Source organism: Nannobrachium achirus (genome assembly GCF_963921795.1).
Source record: "Nannobrachium achirus genome assembly, chromosome: 20".
NCBI lineage: Eukaryota > Metazoa > Chordata > Actinopteri > Myctophiformes > Myctophidae > Nannobrachium > Nannobrachium achirus.
In genome coordinates, this window is record NC_137827.1 from 49,742,197 (window position 1) to 49,767,134 (window position 24,938).

At 43.7% G+C, this 24,938-nt stretch overlaps 1 protein-coding gene across 1 annotated transcript; it reads left to right on the top strand.

Annotated features, from left to right (window-relative positions):
- Nucleotides 1–42: 42 nt before the first annotated feature.
- On the top strand, nucleotides 43–24,091 carry LOC308305247 (sphingosine-1-phosphate phosphatase 1-like). The gene is made up of 3 exons (XM_080750008.1): nucleotides 43–1,080; nucleotides 14,266–14,355; nucleotides 23,522–24,091. Exons 1-3 carry the CDS (start codon nucleotides 250–252, stop codon nucleotides 24,068–24,070), a joined length of 1,470 nt encoding a protein of 489 aa, XP_080606134.1. The 5' UTR covers nucleotides 43–249; the 3' UTR covers nucleotides 24,071–24,091.
- Nucleotides 24,092–24,938: the final 847 nt, after the last annotated feature.

Sequence of the window (24,938 nt, forward strand, 5' to 3'; positions counted from 1 at the left end):
AATATATATTCTTCTTTATCATAAAAGACAGCTGGTGTACGGCGGTACAGTGAGCAACACCTTTAAAGGAGCGCTGTTCAAATAAATTGGGAACAACAATACTCTGCCATGATGCACTGGTTAGCTAGCTAACGTTAGCAGACTGCTATAATAGCTGGCTGTTCATAGCGTGTATTCGGACCGTTCTGGTGCACAAATAGTGGCTCGCGTTGCTTGTTATCGCCGCGCGGCACGAGTGAACCGAAAAGTATGGAAAAAACAACAAGCATGATTGGGGAGTTGTTCCACCGCCTGCGGGACCCGCACCTCGTCGCCCGCTTCCAGCACGTCTGCGGTGTACGCGGGACGTTCGCGAGGTCGCCAACAACAACGGGGAGCAGCGGAGACGGAGACCGGACTCACGCGCACAACAACGGGGCAGCCTGCAGCAGCCACCTCGCCGCCGGGGAAAGTGATGAGGGAGGCAGCGAGGATGCAAAAACAACACCACCAACAACAGCAGAGGTTCGACAGAGGACCGTTGCCTCCACGACGTCTGTAAGCGATGGACTGAAGAAGAACACAGCCGAGGGAGATGAGGCTCTCCCTCAGAACGGGGCAACGGGCACCACCTCCGCGCCGGAGACCCGCGGATCCATCGGCGGCGCAAAGCCACCGGGGGGAAGACGTGCCGTCGATGGGGTTCGGACCAGCGGCAAACCGAGCAAAGTCAAACCCCTCCGCAAGAACTCTCTGACGGGCGACGCCGGCCAGGAGTTCCTGGTGGAGAACAAGTTCCTCTACTACCTGTTCACCCTCGGAACCGAGCTGGGCAACGAGATGTTCTACATCTCCTTCTTCCCGTTCGTCATGTGGAACGTGGACCCCTTCGTGAGCCGAAGGCTGATCATGGTGTGGGTGTGGGTCATGTACCTGGGCCAGTGCACCAAGGACATCCTGGGCTGGCAGCGGCCAGCCTCCCCGCCCGTGGTCAAGGTGGAGATGTTCTACAACTCGGAGTACAGCATGCCCTCCACCCACGCCATGTCGGGCACCGCCATCCCCTTCTCCCTCTTCTTCCTGACTTATGGTCGTTGGGAGGTAAACACTCTTAACTTTACTTAACTTAGCGGTTAAAATCTATTTTGTTGTCCATCGTTATACCACGTAGTGCAAACTGTCAACTAAAATGTTTGCTTGTGTTGCAACACAAGCAAACATTTCAAGTTGTGTGTTATAATGTACCATACTACATAGGCTATAAGATAAGATGCACAAAAGGTAAACAAGAATGACAAGATTACAACAGGAGGATAACCGTGTGCATGTAATCATGTATCTTAAATATATAATCTAGAAGTGCAATATGACAGGAGAATCATGGCAATATCACATTGTTTAGGAGGTGTGTATGATGATGGCTTTGGGGGATAGCTGAAAATGTGTTCCTTTGAAATTACTTCGGACTCAGTTGACAGATGGTGTTTTGATACTTCCAGTTGGCGAAATAGGGAAGTGAACAGCTTCCTCCTTTTTTTCTGAGAGGAAGCAGGGAAGGAAACAGGGAAGTGCCTTGGGGGAAGTTTCAATTCACTGCTTGCCATTGTAACCAGAATACTGTGCACCTGAGAACTCCAGGCACCATTTTTCTTTTTCAGAAGAACATGGCACCTCAGTGCCCTGTAATCCGGAACCTGTATTCCTTGCCATTTCCATTAGCTTGTTTACTCAGAACATTGTCCCATTAGCTCATGATCAGTCTTGCAACTCACAAAAGTACATACACATTACTATATTGACATTATAAGCAACTTATGCTTAGGCTACTGGTCAATACCAGTTGATACATTCTGTTGAGATAAATTTGTATTTAACCATTGAAACAAGTAACAACTGAATCCGTAAAAAAATAATTCTAATGTGCAGGAGTCTTGATCTAAAAATCCCAAATAATCCGTAACAGAGCTGTGAAAAGTTGTGAAATAATAGCCAAAAGAAGATTAGTACATGAGTCCTGATGTGTCTTACTCATGTTTGAGTTTCAATTCCTATTTCATACTTTTCCCAGCACACCAGTGATTCAGAAATCAAATTTCACCTTACCACACGCTGCTATACAATATTGCAGTTTTGGCAGTGTCAGAAATGTTGGGGCATGTTTTTGCAGTGTGGCCAGTGCCACCCATGTTGCACTCTTCTGCCAGGTCAAGGCTGAGTCCCAAGTTTTCCCCCTTTCCCTTTTTTCTGTTCCGTTTTCTCTGCTCCGGCATATGTCAGCTGACGCAGGTCTTAGTTTTGTCACACAATGACAGACAGGTAGACTTGATTCAACTTGCAAGGACCGGTGGATAATAATGATTTTAGCCTGTTTGGGTATAAGTGATAGTCTTATATTTAAAGCCTTATCAACAGTGTGACAATAAAACATACAATAAGCAGCTCTAAAGGTCTCAATACAGGTAAACAACAACAAAAGTACAAATACCAATTGCATCTATAAAATATATATTACAGCGTTGGCATTTGAAATAGTGGTAATAGGGTACATCCAAAACAATTTGAGATGAAGCCGAGTGGAGGCCTTCTCATCATTTTCTGTATTCAGGCCAATGGCGAATCTGGCGATGGTGTTGTCCACAAACAGCATGATGGAGTTTAAGCTGTGCACAAAGTGAGTGCAGGAGGAGGCTAGATCCTTGGGGCTGGTGCCAATCCACACCACCTCACCCGGGTGTCTGATCTGTCAGGGAGTCCAGGATCCAGTTGCACAGGGCAGTGTTGAGTCCACAAGCTCTGAGCTTGATGACGACCTTGGAGAGCACAATGGTGTTGAATGCTGGACCGCATTCAATGAAAGTGTCTGTGCGTGTAATGATAGTGCCGGCTCAACTGGAACCTTAATTACAGCAGATGAAATACCTTCTGATTTGAGCCATGTCTGTTTTGTCATCTGTCTAAAAGGTGGAACAAAGCAAACGTTTTCCTTGGCGGCGCAGAGAAGGGAGTGTACCAGGCAGGCAGTCTGAGAGACAACATAGTCCAGTTAAACACATGCACCTAGGGTGCAAACCCTGCTTGCACAAACATCTTATCATCAAAACTCAAACAGCCTGCTGGTTTCCACCAAGTTTCATGAAAGTTTACCCATCCATTCTTGAATTTGATTGTGACCTTGACTTTTGACCCTTTGGTCCTCTGTGGTTAATGATCTCTTGGGGCAGGGGGATACTTCCTCTTTCGTGAATCATCGTCCTTGATGATTTAATGGTGACATTTGTTTCACAAGCTTTTTCTTGTTACTTGCATCACTGCTTTGAGTAGGGAAATGATACTATAGTAGTTGCGTAACTGTCAGTTACTAAAGTTATTCAGTATTGTAATATAGTGTATAATGACTGGTTCATATACTAATATTGGCTTTGCAGGTGTTATACAGAAACAGTACTTTTGAGCCAACTCCTTTGATGTTGCTGCAGCAGTTTATGTCTGTGTACATGCATAAGTCTGTTGGCCAAGTCCGAAACATAGACTTTGATCTATGATGTCACCAGAAGTCATTGTTGGATCGACTGCATTAACAGCAATGAATGAGAAAGGCACTGGTTACATGGCACAGTGACTGAACAGTGATATTGACATATTTTCTAGACCATAACAATTAGTGTTTGGAAGAATTTAAGCTACTTTAGATGCCTCTTGTTTACACTGGGATTTGATCAAAACCAGACAAGATGCAGTAACTAGTACATTTTCCATTTCATGTAACAAAAAAGTACATCTCATACAAAGGAGAATGCATAAAGTATATTGAAACACTTAAGTTATTTCCTAATGTGGATCTCTACTAAAGTGCAAAGGCAAGGCAACAGTATAGGAAATATTAAATGAGACTAAAAAACTAGTCTAGAAAATGTAAACATAGGAACATACATATAGACACCCTTTTTGTCTTGCATTTTGGGCTAACTGTGCTGTGGCTAAGAGAATGCACTTTAAATTGCTTGAGGAGTGCAGAAGTGAGAATGATTTAACACATGCTATCTGTCTCCCTCTGACCACATACTGTATCAGTCCACGGCCAGAATATGTGATAAGAGAGCAACCAAATCCCAGAGCACAAGATAACACTGCTAAACTGAGTGACTCCTCTACACATTCTCCCTCACTCTTTCTCTCATTCTGTCTCTCTCCTTTATTTCCCTTGTTCTGTGCTTCTATCATTTAGTTTTCTTATTAAGGCCACTTTTGTGAGTGTGACTCTCTTGCTCTCTCTCTCTCGCTCTCCCCCACCCTCCTGTCGCTCCTTGACACAAGTCAGTGGCCAGCAGTGGCATTCATCTACTTGTCACCCTGCCTCATACAGGTTATGGCCTATCCGAACCAAAGTGTGGTAACAGCTCCTCTCTCAATTCCAGCAGTACGGATTTATTTACACGAACCCGTGTGTGAATAAACCCAACCTTTCTTAGACCATCATACATAAAACAGGGTGTGTCACTCGGGTCACCCCCTGCTTGCTGTAGCTTGCAGTCTTCTAGGGTTCCATGCTTGGATTTGGACTTGGCTGACTCGTCTGAGCAGGCAATAACATTTAGTTTGGCTGCTGTCAGATACAGTAATCAACACTTCTCTTAACACGTCCCTCCCTCCTCCCCTTCTCTTTCTCTCCCTCCTTCCAACTCCTCCTTCCCACCTCCTGTACCTCTTTGCTGTCATCCTCTCTCTCTCTCTCTCTCTCTCTCTCTCTCTCTCTCTCTCTCTCTCTCCACTCCCACCTTTCTTGTTCTCCCACTATTACATCACCCTCTTCTGCATCCTAATCCCTCCCAGTTCCTCAGTCACCTCACCCAGGCCTCCTACCTCGTCACCCAGTCCTGGCCCACAGCCCACACCAACTCTCTGGAACAGTATCTATTCTGGAGACACATTTCTCTCCCTAGGGGATACTGACAAGAAGAGAAGAGGAGTGGATAATGGGGGAACAGGAGAGATTAAGAGAGGCAGAAGAAAAGACAAGGAAATGGGGCTGGGCGTCATTGAAAGAAAGGTGCAAACATAGTAAAGAGGAGTGGAATGGAGAAGAAGGGAGGAAATCTAGTGAAGTGGAGGGTTGGACGAAAATGTAATGTGTAAAAGTGACAGATACATTGCCTATGCGCATCCATATCTCAAAATGTTACAATATATTACGAGACCACTCAAAACAAGGATTAATAATACAGAAATGTCAACCTTCTGCAGATCTTCAGAATTGCTTGAAGTCCAGTGTGAAGTTTCCACAGTCAGTGATGATTTGGGATGCTATGGCAACTGCTGCAATATTCTAATTCTTTTTAGATCGATCTGTAGGAGGTTGAGGAGAGTTGGAGAGGAGAAGTGAAGGCAAGAGATGACGAGTAGGTGATTTAGATAAAGCAGAGAGGAAGTAGAGATTACTTTTAAAGTAGATGGAGAGAGGAAGTGGAGAGGACATTAAATTTAACTGGCCAAGAATGATTATACAGAAGACATTGATAAGGAGAAAAGAGGGTAGGGTGGCGGAAGTATAAGAAGATATCAAAGCGAGGAGAGAGGATAAAACTTAATGAATTAGGGCAGAGATGGTAAGGGGAGATGAAAAGAAGGTGCACTGGACAGAGAAAATGGAAGGAAGGAATAAGAGGTAAAGTGAACCACGTTAGGGAAGAGGGTGAGAGGATATGTAAGGAAGGAAGGAAAGAAATATGAAAGAGTTAGTGGTACATTAGTGGAAGGGAGGTGTGGAAAGGATGAGGGGAGGAGAGAAGGTGCCGGAGAGTGAGAGACACTGGCACAGATAGATCTTTACCGTTTATAACTTAAACCATTTAGACCAATACGTTCATTACGTTGTCATATCTTTCAATCAGGGAAAGCTTCTGTGTAATTTTAGACGTTGCTATGTACAGTAAATAGCAACATAATATTTTTCAGAAAAACTTGCACTCAGCACCTTCAAACAATTCTTTATTATTGTCTCCACCAGCCGAAGGCAGGGGGAGAGTATGTTTTCGCCCCTGTCCGTCCGTCCGTCCGTCCGTCCTCCGAGTTTGTGTACAGCTAATCTCCGATCGCTGCCAAACTGAGCACACACACTCCCTGGATGCCAATTCAGAACCTCTGCCCCACATTTTCAAATGGCCCTGTTCTAGCGCCACCATGAGGTTGATGTTTGCAAAACACATTTCTGTACACTACTCCTACAGATTTTGTCCAAAAATCATACAAATCGGTAGACAGGATCTCTACAGTCATGTGATCATCATGGATACGTCCGATTTTCCATATTCCATCCTGATTGGCTACAATTGGCTTCCAAAGTTTGCAGGATTGCTCTGTTTTGAAAAAAAATCAAACCTCGGTTCGAAGTGGAGCGGTGAATCTGAGCAGCTATACCGTGTGTGTGTGTGTGTGTGTGTGTGTGTGTGTGTGTCTAGTCTGCACAATAGTGCCATAGAAGCTGTGTGTGTGTGTGCCTGCACACCAGCGCCCCTCCTTTAACTTGTGTGTTGTGTGTGGCCACTCAAGGTATTGCCAGGCTACAGACATAGCCAGCCACCCACCCACCGACATACCTGTCTATTGGGAGCGCTTTCACCGCTCCAAAAATGCCTCAAATCATGAACACAGCGTGCAATCTTGGTGAAATTGAGCGTGCACGTTTCCACTAGGTAGAGGAAGAAATGCCACTTCAAATTTCTCAAATCAGCCTCATGGTGGCGCTATAACAGGGCAATTTGTGTGACCTGGTGGAGACCTGTGCTCGGAAGAGCACTGCTTCTAGTTCAAATTGTATTTATTATTGTGGGCTCGCCTGAAAGGCGAGAACACTATGTTATCTTCATTATTTATTTATTTATCAAGTTCTGCCCGACAGTACAAAGGCAGGGCCTTTAGCCAATAAGGTGCAATTGGAAAATGGCGGAAAAACATCTGGGAGTGGTGTTAGCTGGAGTATTGGTTGAGCTTCACATGGCAGTTAGCACGCTGCGGAATATAGTCACGTTGGCAACCACACTTGCAATTGAGGTGCCAATGAGCCAAAGGGTAGATCTTTGTGCCTATACATGGTGTTACATACGATGTTATTTAAAAAAAAAAATAAACATAAGAAATGAAGGAAAAACAACAATTTATTTGATTAAGAGTTTTTGTTTTAGTTATTTTTTTATTATTTTTTTACGAGCAAGCCCACACTGTTTCGTAGGAAGAGTATTTCTAGTTATTATTATTATTGAGGGAAGCAGGGTGGCTCCTTGAATGACTGGAGTGAGGGGTGTATGGAGATTGAAGAGAATTAAAGAACAAATCTGAGATGAGAGTGACGTGTGGCATAAGAGTGAGAGAGAGCATCTCTCGTCGAGCGGCTCAAGTGTCCAAGATAAACTCCCTATAGGGATGGCAGAGAAAAGACTAAGAAAAGGTGCAGCAAGGGAGAAATGACAAATAGGAGTGAGGAAGAAAAGATGAGAAGAGGAGAAAAGAGAGAGCAGGCCTGGCCCTCAGCTTCTCCAGATAAACAGTAAACACCCTATAGAAATATGACATAATGAGCTAGCTATAGCCGGGGGCTTCAACTCCATATACACTTGGTGGGGCTCTTTGTTATTTTGTTCTGAACAGAACAGAGCACATTATGGTAAACACACTTTGTGTAAGACTTCCTCTCTGGAGGAGAGAGGACAAAGCTGCTATATACTGTTCTTCCTCCAAGCTTGATTGAGATCTGCAGCCAGCATATTGCGCTCCTAACCAGCCCCCTATTCCAGTTTTGCTTTGTGGTAGTGTTCAGACAGTGACAGGCATGTGTTTAAGAACACATGGAAAATAGCGGGTGTCCTTGTAATGCAATGGGTGACGGATGTGCACAACACGGAGCAGTAAAATCGTGTGTTGGTCGCCGGTCGGATGGTCTCAAGTGGACCCATGACGGCTATATTTCCCTTGTGGGATCTCTAAAGGTTTATCGTATTTGTCCAGTGGCTGTCTGGAGCACTCTCTTTACACAATGGTTGCCACCTTAAATCTCTTTGAAGTTCCAGGCTGCCACCAGACTCTCCATAGACTTCCATGTAATTCATAGTGCACGGATCATGCACGCCCATGCCCATCATGCACCACAGCTTTCAAACAAAAAAATCCGCTTGGAAATCCATTCGGGCATTCATGAGATAGCAGCCATTATGTTTTCTTCATTTGTAAACAAACATGGCTGCCATGTTTGAAAGATGGGGTTGGTATGGGGGTTAAACATTTTTTTGAAAGCGCTCCCAATAGACAGGTATGTCTGTGGCTGGCTGGCTGGCTATGTCCGTAGCCTGGCAATACCTTGAGTGGCCACACAATTTAAAGGAGGGGCGCTGTTGTGCAGGCACAAACAAACACACACACACACACACACACACACACACACACACACACACACACACACACACACACACACACACACAGATCTAGAACACACAGAATGTAAAAACATAGAGCTAGAACACAGAATCAAAAACATAGATATAGAACACATAGAATCAAAAACATAGATCTAGAACACCTAGAATCAAAAACATAGATCTAGAACACATAGAATCAAAAACATAGATCTAGAACACAGAATCAAAAACATAGATCTAGAACACATAGAATCAAAAACATAGATCTAGAACACATAGAATCAAAAACATAGATCTAGAACACAGAATCAAAAACATAGATCTAGAACACATAGAATCAAAAACATAGATCTAGAACACATAGAATCAAAAACATAGATCTAGAACACAGAATCAAAAACAGATCTAGAACACATAGAATCAAAAACATAGATCTATAACATATAGAATCAAAAACATAGATCTAGAACACAGAATCAAAAACATAGATCTAGAACACATAGAATCAAAAACATAGATCTAGAACCCAGAATCAAAAACATAGATCTAGAACACATAGAATCAAAAACATAGATCTAGAACACATAGAATCAAAAACATAGATCTATAACATATAGAATCAAATACATAGATCTAGAACACGTAGAATCAAAAACAGATCTAAAACACAGAATCAAAAACAGATCTAGAACACATAGCGCTTCTAGGGCACTATTGTGCAGACTAGACACACACACACACACACACACACAGGGTATAGCTGCTCAGATTCACCGCTCCACTTCGAACCAAGGTTTGATTTTTGAAAAATGGCTGCCAACTCGGGCAACTCTGGCAGTGGCAAGTGCAGACATTGGGAATAAAGCCCTTTGCACACAGGACAGTTGCGTTTTTTTTCGTTTGCGGCATGAATAAAGCGCATTGAATTTGGTGTGCAAGGCTGTGCGGAATCGGCACTGCGGATCCAAAAAGGAGTCATAAAAGGAGTGATGAGTTTTTTACCGCATGCGACAAGACGCACAAATCGAACTGGGTTCGATCGAGAAAAAAAACGCACGGCGGCAGCCACTCGTCGCACGGCTAATTCGGAGCCGGTGTGCATGAGGTCATAGAGAATCATTGTTTTCTTTTCAAAAAATTATATTGTCCGTTTTATCCGTGCGGTTAAACGCGCCTGTGTGCAAAGGGCTTAACTCGGGCAACTCGGGCAACTCGGGCGTGGCAATCAAAAAGTTAAAACTGGATTTTACTGTGCATACCAGGTAGTGAGTTTAAGTCTAGCCTTGCACCCTTTCCCTTAAGGCCTGTCTTAACAAATTATTTCTGGTATGTTACAGTATGTTCAATTATCCCCCCTCTGTGTGTATCTGTGTATCTCCGAGTGTGTATGTGTGTGTGTATTTGTTTGTTTATATATCCATCCATCCATCTTCAACCGCTTATCCGGCTTTGGGTCGTGGGGGTAACAGTTCCAACATAATCCACCACAAGATAACAGAGCAATGCCCAAAGTGACCAGCCAATGACCAGTGGTCACACACAAACACACAGCATCTCCATGAAACTGCCGACGGCCGTGCACCACAGTGGGAGAGCTGTGGCCGTGGGCGTGAGGCAAACATTGCTGTGGGGCCCCGCTACTACTGACAGACATGCTGTGTGTGTGTTTACACAGAGCAGAGAGGACACTGTTGGGACAGCGTTCTTCACTAACGGTATTCTCAGTTACCACCACCACCACCACCCACAACACACACAGATTAATTTTTCCCACATGTTGCTGACCTTGTACGGTGGCTGATTATGTGTATGCGTGTGAAAGAGATCTGGGCTTTGTAGTTAAACAACCACACACACACACACACACACACACACACACACACACACACACACACACACACACACACACACACCATAGCTCTTTGTGTCCCAGTTCCACTTAGAATGGCCTCATTTATACATTTGTTTCACTTACTGTAGATGTTATCATCCATTGTATGTGTCTGTTGGGCTCGGCGGATTTGTGTTCATCTGTAGAGAGTTCTAACAGGGAGGTTTGACTCTTAAGGCTCCTTTTCCACCAGAAGAACTTTGGTTCCTGAAAATATTTTGGTTCCAGTTCCAAACCAACTTTTAGGGTTCTGAACCAATTCATTTTCAGTGGAAACACTCTGATCTGGTTCAATAATAGGCGTGAGAAAAATAACTGAACCGGGTCAACCCAGGTGGAAAAGGGGCCTTATAGCAGTGTCACCCAATGTGTCTATTGGCTATGGGTTGGGTAGCAAATCACAGTGCTAGTTTGGTGCCAGTTCCTATAGGTCTCGTACCTGCAGATTGATGGAAGATAGATATTGATTAATCTATCTGTCGTGGTGTGCTTGTCATGTGGATGTAATCTGACTTGACGTCAGCAGGTGGGAGCAGCAGATATGCTGTAGTTACACAAAACTCGTTCTTAAAAAGCACTTATCGAAAACGTATCAGCTTAGTATGGAAATGCTCAGAATATTTCATGCTTAGTGCCGTCAAACTATATAAGATCATTTAGGTCAAATAGCATAGGCTTACATTGGAGGGCATTCCCCTGAGAAGGGGTGCGGCTTTGGCGGTGGCGATGTTGCCAGTCTGCCCGATGTGGGAACTTGCTTGCCTGGTAGCCTGACCATAGCAGATTGTGACAGTGTAGGCCAGTGGTTCTCAAACATTTTAGGCTCAGGTCACCCCTCTGTAAATAACCTTTTCATCCAAGGCCCCCCTGAATGTCATATTAGCGGCACGTAAATATGTAATTCTTTCCCCCAAAGATACAGTATGTTACGAGGAAAACTTGTGACATACTGACTGAAAATAACTTTTTTAACCACTTAAACCCCAGCATTCTTAAGCCCTTTGCACACAGGACAGTTGCGTTTTTTTCGTTTGCGGCATGAATAAAACGCATTGGATTTGGTGTGCAAGGCTGTGCGGAATCGGCACTGCGGATCCAAAAAGGAGTCATAAAAGGAGTGATGAGTTTTTTACCGCATGCGACAAGACGCACAAATCGAACTGGGTTCGATCGAGAAAAAAACGCACGGCGGCAGCCACTCGTCGCACGGCTAATTCGGATCCGGTGTGCATGAGGTCGTAGAGAATCATTGTTTTCTTTAAAAAAAATGAAATTGTCCGTTTTATCCGTGCAGATAAACGCGCCTGTGTGCACTGCAAAAGGCTTTATTCAGGGTGGAAAACTACTTGTAGATCTGCTATTGTTGGTTAACAGACTGGCTGAAAAGTGAAAAAGAACGCACCAAGTACAGTTTAGTTTGTATGTTTTACTAAGTATAGAGGGTCTAAGTGGTTAAACCTAAGTGACATTGATAAATTCCAAATATTATCAAAGTATTCTGGCACCCTAGGGTGCCACGGCACTGCACCCACCTCGAGAAGCCCTGGTGTAGGCTGTAGGCATCATAAAAAAATTAAAAATTGCACTGTGTTCCAGCGCTAAGGCTCTGAACTCATGTCTTTGGTTACTTTTAATGTTTGATGTAGCCTGTAGGTACCGGAGCTCACTTTATGACTTGTGCTAATTTATTCCAGCTGAGCATCCGCTAAACGCCTCAAGTGTAATCTAAAATGTGCTTACCTCTTGCTTTTCCAAAACCAGACAGTGCAGTTTTCATGATGAAAGCCATCATAGCCCTCTCGGACGGCTGACAAGAAGGAGTCTGCTACGCTGCATGTTAATTTTCTTTTGGCTTGGGTCTTTGATCAACTATGTGCCGCTGTAATGTTCATTTACACTCTGTATTTGAAGTGTGACTGGTGCTAATCCGTTGGGCATACTATATCATATTCTCATTTACATTGCACAGCACTGCTCTCTGAATAAATACGCACACTTTCACCTGGATATATCGTCCAATATAACTAAAGTACAGTAGGCTTTTACAATTGGTGGGGTTTCAGTGCTTTTTGTGCATACACCAGCACAACCATAACGCCTTCTGCCGCTGGTCACTAGCAAGCTTTACTGTAGTGGTTGTGTGCCTTGCTCAAGGGATTTTCAGTTGTACTGGTCGAGAAGTGTTAGTGTGTTGTTCCACCACACAGATTTACTGAGCTGGATCTTGGGATTTATACATGGGACTTAATGTAAACAGAAGGGAAAAAAATGCTACATTTTCAGGCTTATTCCTCACCTTAATGGAATTAGAAGAATTGTATTTTTGCAGCATCCTCCTTGGTTCTAGCAGAACTGAGGGCCTGCGTTACATGTCGCCCCAATGACTTCACTATCCTGCCTTTGTCCTGTTGAAACACAGTGAATTCCCACAAAATAACATGGAAACGGCACCATTCACCAACCAGTTTTAGTTTACACTGGCTACTGTACATGTTTGTGGTGTCCTGGATGGTACGCTCTCCCTCTCAGGACCTGCGTCACACCATCACTCTCCCTCTCGCATCAGCACTGTTGAAATACTGCAGAAATGCCTCAAAGTGATATCTTTGAAAAAATACTCTTAGTCAGCTGCTTAATGTTGATGAATGAGCTGGATCCATAGACCAGCCTTATCAGTGTTATGTTAGCATTACTCCTGACTCCATTAAACTCATGCAGTGATGTAATTTCCCCCCTAGAAGGTCTGAGAGCAATCTGATGAGAGGGATGGAGGCTGGGAAATGGTGTGTGTGTGTGTGTGTGTGTGTGTGTGTGTGTGTGTGTGTGTGTGTGTGTGTGTGTGTGTGTGTGTGTGTGTGTGTGTGTGTGTGTGTGTGTGTGTGTGTGTGTGTGTGTGTGTGTGTGTGTGTGTGTGTGTGTGTGTGTGTGTGTGTGTGTGTGTGGTTGCGAGTGGGTGCGTTCGTTCATAGGAAGTTCGTATGCATGTGTGAGACAGGTAGCCGATGCGAGGGTGTGTGTTGGGTGATTTTGGGGTTGCAGTGACATTCTGTGCTGTGAGAGAGAGGAAATTTGAGCCATCTCCAAACAAGAGCCACAATGAAGAGAACAAAAGGCTTTTAGTTGGTGTGCAAACCTCAGCAGCATTCTTATCTCCCTCTTATCTCTCTTTTTTTCTCCCCCCCCCCTCTCTCTCTCTGTCTCTCTCTCTCTCTCTCTCTCTCTCTCTCTCTCTCTCTCTCTGAATGTCTTTTTTATCTCATATTTCTTCCGCTATTATTCCTCTCTCACACGCATACTCATTCTCTCCCGCCTTCTTCCCATCTCTGTCCCCTCTCTCACTCTACCACAGGCTAAGTACAATACATCGGATAGGGAAATAACTTAATTGTTATAATATTTATGAGGCCATGCATTACAGTACACATTAGCAGATAACCATGTCATCTGAGCCCGTTATCGACTGCCAGCCCAGGCAAAGCTGTTCTTCTCTACATACTGTACTGCAGTTGTTCAGGAGGTAGAGTGGTTGCTTAGTGGAAGGTGCCTAAAAAGTTGAGTGGTAAGGGGTAAGGCAAGCTGGGGCCCATAACCCCTAACTGCTTCCGACAAGCAGGATGCTACCTTGCATGGTTGGTTGGTTGCCTCCGCCATCGGTCTTTGAATGTGTGGGTGAATGTAATCAGTGTTGCATTGGTCCGGTCACGTGTGTACACGCCTCTCACGCGCACAGACATGCATCGATGTAAAACAACCCCCAAGTTCACACCTTGACAACGCTTACAAATACCTCAGTGTCACAACAGGGTGATTTAACAAAGGGACGAGCCTCTATGCATATCAATAGACCATTGTGAACTCCTGTAGAGTAGGTTTTAAGCGACATGTGCATGACGTCATTACATTTTATTTTGCCCTTTGATTCAGTCTATTTCGGATCAGTTTTTCTGTCTTAATAATGTTACACCGTTTCTTTCTTTGTTTTCTTTACAGTACCCGTTCTCACTGGGTGTCTGCCTGGCTCTGTGCTGGTGTCTGCTGGTCTGTGCCAGCCGCATTTACATGGGCATGCACTCCATACTGGTGAGACCACACACACACACACACACACACACACACACACAAGTAATTGCGATTTACGATATTATCGCGATAATCAAAATATCCCTAACATCCATTATCCTGGTGGCGGAACATTTGCCAAAAAATAGCAGATCTACAAGCTCACAACGTGTCTCAAAGCAATTATTAAGCTATTTCCAGGTCTGTTACTTTTACCAATTACAGGTTTAAATGGTATACGGATATGCAGCTCAGCAAATAAAAACATGATTTGATCCCAGTGTATGATGGAGGATAATTTCACGATAAATTTAAATCTCCACAATGCGATTATCGTGAGTGTTTTTTTTTATATCACGATAAACGATAATAACGATTATCGTCCCATCCCTAGTGTCTGTGTCACATTTTCATCTCAAACTAGATGATGAACCCTTCTGGCCATGTCATATATTAGGTGAGCATTCAGCTAAAGTAGGCGAAGAGATTTTGTGTAGAGGGGGAAAAAGAAGGGGACCAATCTGACCAAATAGAAAGAGCCCTGGGGGACCCTGGTCAATGAAAGATTTAGGGTTTACATGGTTAACGGAGACGTGTCACTCTCTGGTGAATTAGTGTTGATTTTGACAGGAAATTTTGATTTAGTTTTTGTCATAGTCTTTTGAATAAAATCCCATTTAGTTTAGACATATTTTGGTCATCTGAAATGTATTTGTTTTAGTCTAGCATAAGATTGTAGTTGACTAAAATATATTTTGGCAAGCCTTAATGGCTTCGTAAGGTTCATCTCCTTAACTCTTTTTGCGCCGATCCCGAACTAGTTCGGCTTTATTTCGGCCTTTTTATCGTCCGGGGTGTGGATCCCGAACTAGTTCGGCTTTTTATATAAAATTATTTAAACACCCAGAGGCCTTACCGAAGCACCGGGCTAAATTTTCGAGCCGGCTGCCGGCCGCGATTTGTTTACATCGGCCCGCGAGAACGTTGCGCCGCCGATATTTGCCGTCCACTCCAATGCAATCCAGGATCTTTGGAGCTCATTTTCTCTGTTCTATGCCTTTCTATGAGGGGCGCAAGGTTTAATCACGGCTAAATCGCCGAAAATTGGGCTTCTAAAATGAGTGGTAGCCAATAGCTAACTTCAAGCTAACTTCATCCTGTTCCTGTTCATGACACAAAGGAAAGTGTTCAGGTGCGTCATGGCTGCGCATGGCTTGTGCATATACAGCGTATGTCTATGGTGGATTCTCTGGCCACTGGGCGCCCTCTAGTGGAGATTCCGGGCACTGGATGAGTTAAAGGGGAGAACCACCCATTTTCAATATTGAACTATGCAAAGTACACCGTGATGATGTCATCATGGTGTACTTTAAAATACAAACCCCAAAATCAATCCTCCAGTTTTTAGGCAACACAGAAGGGGGGGACTTTTTCTTATTTCCACATAACAACTCAATGATATACTAAATACTGTACTGTAGTTCAATATTGAAAATGGGTGGTTCTCCTCTTTAAGCTCAGCTGTCACGGTTCGCCGACCAGGTGGTTTTGGGTCGACCTTGACTCCTTTTCCCTGCTGGGGTCCATCTCAGTGCAACCTTTAGGATTCGATCCTGGGCCATTTGGAGCACATGTCCCAACCATCGTAGACAGTGGCGTTTGATTTCTGACACAACACTGGAGCAACACTGGTCATCCTGTGCAGCTCTCTATTTGAGATTCTCTCAGGCCAGAAGATGCAGCAGATTTTACGGAGGCATCCCTTGTGGAATGCATTGATCAGTCGCCAGCATTCCGAGCCATACATCAGCACTGATTTTATGTTAGCGTTGTACAGTCGGACCTTTGTTCTTAGACTGTACTGCTTCAACTTCCAGATTTAGTCATCATAGCTTAGTTTTTATTTATTTTCTTTTTTAATTTCTTTTCGTTTTTGTCAATGAAAAACGGTAGTCGACGAACATTTTTCGCCAGAGTTCTATTCAACGAGATCAACACTATGGTGAAAGATGTCAGTCTCGGCAGCTTGCTCTGCTTTGGCCGTCTGTCGCAGAGGCAACAGTTGTCCTGGTAACGGCTGTATCATGTCACAGTGGTTAATTGATAGGTAGCCCTAGGTTCCAGAGCGAGTGACGCAATATGGGACACGTAATGTAAACATTACACCGTGTTGACCAGACCTGGCTGTCGGCTCAGACACATTTAGAAGGCAGTTCCACAGCATATTATTCTATTAAACAGATGTATTTTTTTATATCCCAGAGAGGTCAGGACCTGACCAGACATAGACAGTGTCTTTTAACTCAAGTATCTGTCAAACAGACCACGCTAGTACCGAATACCGATATACGTACTGTATCTGTGCTAGGCCGACAAAATTGTTGGGCTTTAAAACGTGACCACTGAACAAGCGAGCAAAGCTTTTTCCAAGTAGAACTTCTTTGGCACTGAGCAAGACTGCAGCGTTAATTCATCATGCTCTTACAAAAGAGACTTCTGCAGTGGTGTTACTATTAAAAGATGTTGCTACAGAAATGTTTGCGGTGTACAGACAGACCCGGACTTTACTCAAATTCAGATACTGAAACCAGGCTATTGGAGAGTGGTCTACTTATCTTAACTTCAAAGACATGTAAAACGTGACGGGTAAGATAAACCAAGGCCGGGGCGCACGCTGGCCTACTGGTCCAGGCGCTTACCACATAAGGCATTGCTACATAGGCATTGATGCCTGACGGCGTTGCCGGTTCGATTCCCGATCCGGACGACCTTTGCCGCGTGTCACTTCCCATCTCTGTCCTTTCGAATAAAGGCATAAAAGCCCAAAAAACTATTAAAAAGAATAAGACAAACCAAGACCCCCCCGTTATAGAAGATGTACACACACAATTTACCCATGCTTAAATTTATAATTTAGAGCATTTTGATCCAGAGCGACTTACAATAAGCAAGGTAATACATCAGTACAACAACATCAATACATCGTATTGATGAAAGAAATAGAAGGCAATCTAAGAAAACAATTAGACCGAGCACCTGTTCAGTAAAAACTTCAAGAAATTTCAACAACACTGTACAAAGAGGCATTTCTTCCGCTGCCTCATTGCAAGTCACTTCAAAAAGACTACACTAGGGAAAAGAGAACAATGAAAAGTTTTGAGTAGAAAAGTGTGGTGTTTTCTGATAGCTCAGCAGGCTGGGGTCCAACCGTTTTCTTTTAGGTACTGTGTTCACATTATCTGCATTTTTTTTTACTGTTCAGAGAGACTTTTCTGCTAAGGAAGAAAGAAAAGGAGGTATAGGGCAGTGGCACGGTTGATTGAAACAGACTTCAACGTAACTATGCTCGGACCTTGCCAAATATTGAAAACAAATTAAATAGATTAAAAAGAATACTGTAGATGTGGAGATAATCAAGGTTGAACAATTGTTCCTTTGTGAATTTCCACCCCCACCACTCTCTAGGTCTGGCAAGCAGCACTGCTCTTCCATTGACTTGAATGGAATACCACAGATTTTCCCACATAAAATACTCGATCATTTTAGGGGCCAGAATATTTAAAATCTTGTCAACCAGGCCTGCAGTAGCCTATGCACTGGAAAATGTGCATGACATTTCAATAGCTAGAAGAGGAGTACATAGTTTGTTTTACAGTGAGTAAAGGAGGAGTTGAAGGAGCTCTTAATGGGGAGCATTTCATATTGATTTGTGTGTGTGTGTGTGTGTGTGTGTGTGTGTGTGTGTGTGTGTGTGTGTGTGTGTGTGTGTGTGTGTGTGTGTGTGTGTGTGTGTGTGTGTGTGTGTGTGTGTGTGTGTGTGTGTGTGTGTGTGTGTGTGTGTGGTGTGGTGTGGTGTGGTGTGTGTGTGTGTTGTGTGAATACATGGGTATGTGTAAGGTTGATAATCATGTCATATCAGATTGTGTTGTGTTCGGGGAGGTGCTACCATGCCTGCCAGTCTCATAATGTGTTCTGGAAGCCATCAGGGCTAATCAAACTACTTCCTCCATTGTTGTTCTACAGGAAGTGTTTTGGGACACAAGGCTTTTCCCTACCCTGGTATTGATATTGACGCTGACATGAAAAAAACTCATAATTATTTTTCAGAGATTCTTATCTTTGGACTTAACGTGAAGGCTTACTGGCCATTCTTGATTGACTTGGTTCTTAAAGGTGTAAAGGCGATATTGTTTTGAAAGATAAACAGTTGTGTTTATTCAGAAACGGCACTCTCCCTTTCTCTCCAACTCTTTAGTAAACAGGAAAATCATTTTCAGGTGGCTTAGCAATTTCAACCAATCAGGAAAGAGAACTGATGCTGATTGATGATTAATTAGGCAGCTTCAATTTTTATTTTAGTGGTTCCAGTTCCCTTGTTATCTTATCCTGTATGCTGTATGAGTTCCCTCTCATGATTGTACACAATTTGATGAAATTGGTATAACCTGGGGACAGGGAGATCCCTGTTTCTGAACAAACACTCTATTGTTAGAATGCCATTTAACAAAATATTAATAAATTGTACATCTTTAACTGACCTTATGCACACGGTTGCCATTCGCTTTTACAGAACATCATACTTGGAGGTGGCAAACCCCACCGAGGTGGTGGTGTTGTGTGGGACCAAATTAAATGCAAGCAAATTGATATTAATTTACTAACTAACTTAATTACTAACTTATATTAATTATATTATAACGTATATTACTACTCACTAACTATATCTGCAACAGTCATTAAAGAATGGGCCAAGGCATTCCTTCCACTTGGGCCTTTTATGTTTAGCTGCTTAGTAGAAACAACACAAACACGTTTCTGTTTGTTGGAGTTTATTCTTTAGCCTTCTTTGTTGTCCCTTTCTGTGAGCCATGCATATCCTCTGTCACTGTAGATCTAGACCCAGTGGACAGTAAGTTTCAACAGTGTTTTACCCCATAGCTGGCATAGCAGCTGCACATTAACCATGTTGTATTATTATCAGTAATATCCAAACCACTCTCAGTTCAATTATGACATGACTGCCAAGGTCAATATGACCTGCTCATATGCCATTCAGTTCACCAAGACTATAACTCGTGAGTCGTGCGCTATTTACTCTTGACACCGTATCACGTTTAGACTTTGAGATGTAATCTTATCATATAGCTAAGTCACTTTGGATAATGAGGTCAGCTAAATCGTTAATGTTAATGTTTTATTTGATAAACATTGCCATACTTCAGAATGATGTGCAGAATATAGCAACATAATTCTTTTTAAATGTTTGAATAAATATTTCAAGTTTTTCATAAAACGTAGGTCACCGTCAGGATTTAGAAGGCGTTTATTAGAATCTGCCTCTGGTCTAAATTTGGTCTGTCAGGGTCTGTGTCCTGTGAAGTTCATCTGCAATCATTCTATCTAATTGTTTTGTTATCTGATCTTATTAAGTTGTTAACCATTTGAGATGCACTGTACATCTGAGTACTTTTTCCTCCACTGTTCAAATGGTCCAGAGTTGAGGTGGGTTCTTCTTCTAGTGGTCTTTTACAGCAGAACCTGACACTGTCTGCATCGGGTGTTCTAGTCTTTCCCTATGTAGCTTAAGGGGGTGGGTAACACTACACCTATGCTAATAATTCTATCCTTCATGTTCTCATTGCATTACCAAATGGCACATACAGTACAGTATGCCCTCAGGACCCTGCAATGCCAGCTTGTCCGCTTTCTAGTTGTTCACTGTTTCACAACTCTCTCTCCTTGGCTCAGTGGAGTAGATAACCATTGAAACGGCATGTATCTACAGTATACACATGCTGTTTCAATCCACCATGTGTCCTAGTCCTAATCATCCCAGGGCAGCAATAAAGTGATAAATAGTGCCAACCTGAACCTTCTGACATGTTTCCTATTACCTATCTTGTAGTTGACTCAGGTGGCCACCTTTGGACCAGCAGGGACCAAACACGGGTCGGGGACTTAATGAACTCCAGAGGCATCCATTCCCAAAGCGTGGGATGCCGGTATCGATGTTTCAGTTAGCCGGCATTTACCGTCTCGCTGTCACAGCTTAGTTTGTTACTTAACTCTTATACCGCTATGGACATTCCCGTTCGCCCCAATTCTCTGTGTTGCGCCGCGCCAATACGGCCGCTCGTTCTTTTACCTTGTTGATGTCCGTAAGCTGATGAGGGGTCGCGCCGCCGTGTACTGTAATCACATCGCCCGCAGTGATGGTCTTAAAAATCCCTTATGCGTTAACATCAACGGAGACCAATTCTCTTCCGTGTTGATTTCTCTGGCCCTGTGGCTCTGTGGCGAGTGACTGGTCTCAATGGATGGCAACCCATAACGGCCAAATTCACATTAATTCTTGCATGACGCTGCCCTCTGCTGCCTGGTCTGCCAAAGTGCATGTTGCACAATCAAAAATAAATAAATAATAATAAATAAATAAATAAATAAATAAATGTCTATCTATCTACTATAACGTCGCAAAGGTAAGCCGCTTTTTGCTGGCAAAAGACCCAATAAATAAATAAAACATCTGGCAGTATAAGAGTTAATAGAGCCAAAGCCTCCTTAGAGTGAGAGTCAAAGTCAGTGGTTCTCAAACATTGATAAGTATTTGGCCACGGACCACCATTTGAAAAGATCTGAGCCAGGGACCCCCATAAGAAAATAGCAGATCTACATGTACATGTACAAGCTCACAAGGTGTTGCATCACAACTTGCTGTGACTGTAGATCATGGGCTACATCTATTGGCTTTGAGGCTACATTGTTGCATGCCTATCTAGTTGCAACTGTTTGTGATCATAAACTTTCCCATGACTGTCTTGATTCACTGCCTAGTGCCTTCCGCCCTACCTCAGGGTTGCCATAGTTTTCTGTAACAACATAAAGAAAGCAATTACATAGCCTGCAACTGTACTTTTTGTGTTAACCAGTTGTTGGCCAGCATTTTACTGACAGGATGTGAATGAGCACACTGTGTTAAAGCAATATTTTCCCAACACCGAATATACTGTTGACTTGATAACAAATTACCAATGAATCCAGTACATACAGAAATGAACTCCAAGATTCCATACCTCTGTGACAAACAGAAGGTGTTTGTCTTACTCTTTAACCTCCATATTCACTTGCATTTGTGAGTTAAATCTGTTAATACAAATGATCAGTAGCTCTTACAAAGTCTGCCACGTCCTCTAATGTACAGTATGGGCATTCAACTGTACAAAGTTAAACTCATTAACCCACTTGCTTTAATGTGGCCTAAGCTCTAATTTTAAATTGATTAAGGAGTCATGTCATCCATCATTTTGAACAGGCTAGAATGAGTCATGATTTAAAATTAGTCATCAGCCCTACTCAGTACATTGCCTTTTTGACTGAATATGGATATGTTATATGGAAGTAGCAATGCTATTTCAGTAAAAAAAAGACAGGAACATTCATTCTTACAGTTGAAATCTACAATAAATAAATAAATGGCCGAGTTCATTGCAACACATTGTTAGCTGGTAGATCTACTATTTTTGAAAATGTCTGAAAATGTTCAGCTACAGTATGTCCAAAATTGGTCTGTTCAGAATCAGACGGTTATATAAACGTCGGGTTTTGGATAAAGTACTAAAGTGATTCTATTTTAGTCATCATCACATCATCTTTACGTTCTCCACAGAGAGTCAAATGTGTCCTTATACAACATGTGTTGGACTGCTGTGGTCAGAACATGTGTTCCCAGTTCAACAGCATGCCAACACAGGACTCCACCACTGGAGGGAAAGTGCGTGTGTGCATGCTTTTGAGGACCAATGAGCTCATAAGGCTACAAACATGAGGAAAATACTGGAAAGTGAAGATAGTCAGCTGGACTAAAACGTTTTAAGAGACCATCAGAGGGTTAGCTGTTAGGGTTTCTTTGCGCTATTGTTGGGTAAATGTTATGATAAGCTAAAACCTCTCTCAAACATACACACCCAAACACAAATCTATATCCAGTGGACTACTGGGAAGTACGTCTCATTTTTCATTGTATTATTAATGCCTGCGAATGACCCCTAGTCTCATGCCATTGTCAGTCCAGAGTTCACTGCCAGTTAAGGCTTTCCTGTTTCCTGACGACCATGGTGAACTTCTTGTTGAACTTAATCGTCACCAGGAAATGAAATGAACCAATGAAGATCTTTGTGCCCAACTGAAAATGTCACTTGGTTGAACCTAAGTGTCAGTGTGTGTGGGAGTGAGTGAGAGGGTGAGAGAGAGAAATAATTAAATGTTATGTCTTTATATGCGAGTTCTGAAGTAGGTGTCCTGCAATACTCTAAAGTTATACTAACTAGCCCTTACCCGTTCAAAGATATGAGCTGCGAAATGATGTGCAGTGTGTGGGTTATGGGATGTGCACTGTGCACACAGTATATGAGGGATGAAAAGTAACTTTAACTGGTGCTTGCATGATAATATGTAGGAGCATCAATGTAAGAAATACCCGTTTTGTTTAATGGCTATAGAGATACTGTGTACCGATCTGCATGATTTTTGGACAACATCTGTGACAGGGCCCCCCCCCCCGCCCACCTGCTGCACACACGCACGCACGCACGCACGCACACACACACACACACACACACACACACACACACACACACACACACACACACACACACACACACACACACACACACACACACAGAGAGAGAGAGAGCTGGTTAAACATGTTGCCTCATGCTAGATGCAGAATAGATATGCCTCATGCTAGATGCAGAATAGATATAGATACACCATAAAAATGCTAATATACAGCATATGATTTGTGAAAGTGACAAACGGGCTTCACAGTTATGTCAGGTGTGTTCATATGCTAATGGTGATGCGATTTCAGATCAATTGCTCCAGCCACTGAGGAGAAACGCTGTGACAGACACTCACTCAGACAGACACTCAGACAGACAGACATTTGGAAAATGATATGTTTGATGTATTGTCTGAGAAATGTGGTAGAGAGGTCTAACAATTAGAGGTACCGTAACTAGATGCTATACTACTAAAAGGTTACAGCAGCAGTCCTTGCGACGGCAGTGTCCCATTGAAGACTGTGAACACATACTGTACTGTACTATATCATTCTGCAAAGATGGCTAAATACCTAAACCGAATTTGTCCTAAATGTCCTGTCGTCTTGCTCTGCGTCTTCCTCCAGGACGTGATGGCCGGCATCCTGTACAGCAGCCTGATCCTCCTCTGCGTCCTGCCGGCCCTGGAGCTCATCGACGACTTCAACCTCACCTGTGCCTACGCGCCGCTCATCATCATCTCCTTCCACCTCCTGCTGGGCCTCTTCTCCTTCACCCTGGACACCTGGAGCACGTCCCGGGGAGACACCGCTCAGATCCTGGGCGTCGGGGCCGGCGTGGCCCTGGCGTCTCACGTCAACAACCGCCTGGGCTTCCTGCCCGACACGCCCCTGGATCAGCTCCCGTACGCGGCTCCCGCGCTGGGCCTGGGCCTGGTGGGAACGGCCGTGGTGAAGCTGGTCGTCGGCGTCGTGTTCCTGATGGTGACGCGGACCATCATGAAGGTGGTGACGATCCTGGTGGTGTGCCGGGTGGCGGGGGTCCCCAGCACGGACGTGAGGAAGGCCAGACAGCACATGGAAGTGGAGCTGCCTTACCGATACATCGTCTACGGGACCGTAGGCTTCAATGTTCTGTTCTCGGTTCCCATGCTCTTCAGCTACATGCAGCTCTGATATGGACAGACTGGACGAGTGACTGACCACTTTCTAGTTTGCGGGACGGAGGGTGGGGGGAGGAGGGGGGTCGGGGGGGTTTGACTACACTCTGTGTGAGCACTAATTTAAATGCTGTAATTGGTTGTTCCCCCCCTCCCCCCCCCACTTCTAGTTTACGTATCTGACTGAAGACTCAGGGGTTGTGATGTTAGCAAGGGGGTGTCTCTTGTACCTGGAACGCTGGTCTAGATCCTGAATCCTGACATGAGATTTTGCCCTTCTTTCTGTCCTCTTTGGGGTAGTGGATAAGTGGAAACCGATCCCTAACACTCATCTCAGGCTTTGTCTAAATCTCCTCTACCAGCTTTCTCATTCAAAAACCTGTTCTGAGGTAATAACCTCACACAGCAAAAAGAGGAAGAACCGTTGGTTCCTCTTCATCTGTGTGAATTTAGCTGGGCCGCAGGGTATTACAATCAACACCAACCAAGTTGTCCCGAAAGCTTGAACTTGGCTGAATTGTTTTCAGTTAGTTCTACACAGCTCACCGCACAGACTAGGGGTTGGAATCCTTTGGCGGTGCATCTGGCTTCGCTCAGCGCACCAACAAACGCAATTGGCCATATTACCTACAGGTCGGTCGGGGCGGAACTGGGAGGGATGGCGTGTTCATCCACATGCATTATGCCCTCCCGGTGAAACTCCACCCTAAGAACAAATTGACTCCCCAGCTCTTCCCCAAGGCCAAACCACTAGTTGTCAGGAGTAACATGGACGACTTGGGGGTGGTGCTCCAATTGGCGTAATGACTAAATTGTGTTGAAAATGTAAAAAAGCTAAACAGACAATTGAAAATAAACGTACCACACAGCCATTATTGGCAACT

Coding starts and splice junctions, on each gene's coding strand:
- LOC308305247 (XM_080750008.1), top strand. CDS start 250: ATGGAAAAAACAACAAGCATGATTGGGGAGTTGTTCCACCGCCTGCGG. Junction 1,081..14,265: donor TGACTTATGGTCGTTGGGAG/GTAAACACTCTT, acceptor TTTTCTTTACAG/TACCCGTTCTCACTGGGTGT. Junction 14,356..23,521: donor TGGGCATGCACTCCATACTG/GTGAGACCACAC, acceptor GTCTTCCTCCAG/GACGTGATGGCCGGCATCCT.